The sequence below is a fragment of the Etheostoma spectabile genome, unplaced genomic scaffold (genome assembly GCF_008692095.1).
Source record: "Etheostoma spectabile isolate EspeVRDwgs_2016 unplaced genomic scaffold, UIUC_Espe_1.0 scaffold379, whole genome shotgun sequence".
Taxonomy (NCBI): domain Eukaryota; kingdom Metazoa; phylum Chordata; class Actinopteri; order Perciformes; family Percidae; genus Etheostoma; species Etheostoma spectabile.
The window spans coordinates 731645-734201 of NW_022605596.1; the positions used below are offsets into that span (position 1 = coordinate 731645).

The window sequence follows — 2557 nt, forward strand, 5'->3', positions numbered from 1 at the left end:
TGAACAGAGGTGACACTGATTTGTACATACATCAAAGAAAGTATTGATACATACTTAATTTGAAGGTAATATCTGTCCATTTCTACTACCCAAACTGGAGAACTACTTCCTGGTTCTACTTTGACAAACTGCTCTCACAGTAGTTGTGCACAAGAATCAGTGCAATATGTGTAATAGATAGTTCAGGTGCGTTTGCCCCTGTTTTAAAAGGTTGTACTGGATTTAGATAAAAGCTGTCTGGGTTAGGTTGCACCATGGACTCAAATCACAGCAAGTAGGCTGATGAGTAAACTGTTAGCCCGTTTTTGACAGGAATGATGGCCTAGACTACTAAGAGCACAAACTCAGAGATAGACCTTTGAAACCTCTTTGACACATTTCTGTTTAACCAGAAACAGCTCTGATGTTGCTAGTGCTAAACCAACCAGACTCCATTTAAAAAAACAATTCTTTTAGCGTGTACGGAGCCAACATATTTTCACATGTAAATCAAACTATGTGTTTATTTCCACCAAAACTAGACCTCTGAAGGTTGGAAAAGTGGAAAGACGACCCAAAAAGGCTTTTCATAGTTTTCTATTGTATCTGTCGACTTTGAATGAAGTGTATTTTACGATGCTAAAATTACACATTATTTACATAGAGGCTGGTGGCTTTAGCGAACAAGAGGACCAGAGACAAGAGGAAGTGACAGAAGTAGTGGATGGAGGCCCATCAACATGTACATGTGCTATATATTTAGTGAAAAGCCAACATCTAGCATATACAACACGAATAGCTTAGCCTGGGAGCCAGATTAATCTCATAAAAGATAACATTGTATAAATACAATACTGAGTGACACAGAGCTATCACAAGTTTCAGCCTATTACATTTTTTTCCCAACTATTAAAGTGACATTCTTTAAGTAAATTGTAAATATATCTCAGCAGGTCACAGTAAAGCCATTAAAGTCTTCTAGATACATTACAATATTTGACCGTTTAGTTTGTTCTACAGCATTCCATTATTTTAGAGAATAATTGAAGATGTAATAATGAAATACTCAGATTAATTCTGTCTGCAGGCTGATAAACTTTTGTGAAATCATTATGTCAAGCTGTGATCAAAGTTCATAGTGCACGGACTACCTTCACTGCTCATTAGTTCTAGTTAGCTCTACCTTCTCTGTTCACTCTCCAAGGCTCTCTTCGGTGCTGCCAGTAACATATAGCGCCTCTGTCGTCAAAATAAAAGCCTTTTAGTGTGAAACCCAGCTCGCTGCCAATTAAGGCTGTAAGACACAACAACAAGCCCAATCATAACTTTCTCACCCAAAATGTGGTTAAAAATGTAACATTTCTTCTGAGGGTGGTGCTGGAGAAAGAACAGAAGAATTGCATTGAAAAGGTTCATCTATTTGGGAACATGAATGTGATTGGGCAACTTTCATGGCAATGTCACAGATATTTTATATGCAAAGTTGATATTGTGGTCAGAGGTGGAGATAAAAAGGAAGATGATGTCCAAAATGTATAGAAGTGATCCTGTGCTCAGTAAATGCCAATCTGCCCATTAGAGTTTGATATTTCAAACGTTTCGGTTAAAACGTTTGGTGATGGTGGGACAGATGAAGGTAGGGCTAAAAAAAATAATATCAGTACCATTATAAAAACATTCAAATGCATCCTTTTGGAAACATTTCTATTCGCGTAAAATTTCATGAAAATCCTGCCATGAGTTTTTCAGACACTATGTCAATAAATCTGACCTCATGCTGTCGGGAGGGGTCACCCAAATCATTAGAGTCTTCCTCCGGGGACCATGAATATCACCTCAAACTTAACAACTGGTCAGGACTTGAGATATCTCACTCTGGGCCAAAGTGGAGACCAATCAGTGGACACCTCTGTCCTAAAGAACCCTGAATGAGAACTTTTGTTAAAATCTTACCCACATTTACTGTATATTTTCAATGACAATTCAAAACAACACACTGTATTCCACCATTGTGTAAACATTAAAATATTATTTCAGTCACCATGTGCACAAATGATGATTAAGAGATGTTTCACTGCCACTGAAGAGGACTTAAGCTTGTACAGTAGATTCCACAGAGTGGATCCTTGTCCTGTCCCTGTCTCTGTCTGTCTGTCTGTCTGTGTCTACACTCAAAGACAAGTTCACCATGCAGTGAAGACAAACACATGAGCAGTGTCCTCCAGTCGGCCCACATGACAATAGGAAATCTTAATTAGAGTGTTTTAGACAGTCACTAGTCTGTCAGCTTGTTGAGTTGAGATTGGATGGAAGGATGACGGTGTGCGTTTGGAGACAGTGACAGTGTCTGCACTTTAAAGGCCGCATCTCTCTCTCTCATTCTCTTCTTTTTTCATATAGCTCTCGTCCTTTTGTCTGCGCGTGTCTCGTGGTCCCTCTTTCAGAGGTCAGCCATCCTCTGCCTCAGCAGCCTCTTCTTGTGCTCTGAAACTTTTATAGATGAGACGAGGTGGAGAAACACAGTTTCAGGGTGTATGGGTTGGACCCATCTGAAACCACACACACACACACACACACA

At 39.4% G+C, this 2557-nt stretch overlaps 1 protein-coding gene across 1 annotated transcript in view; it reads right to left on the minus strand.

Moving 5' to 3' along the window:
- hnrnpll (heterogeneous nuclear ribonucleoprotein L like) overlaps positions 1 to 2557 on the minus strand; it is a 39894-nt gene that overhangs the window by 787 nt on the left and 36550 nt on the right. The window contains exon 14 of the mRNA XM_032511507.1: positions 1 to 2528. This exon is cut by the window's left edge and continues 787 nt beyond it. Within this exon, the coding sequence (XP_032367398.1) occupies positions 2473 to 2528 (56 nt within the window). The 3' untranslated portion in view covers positions 1 to 2472. The remainder of the gene's footprint in view (positions 2529 to 2557) is intronic.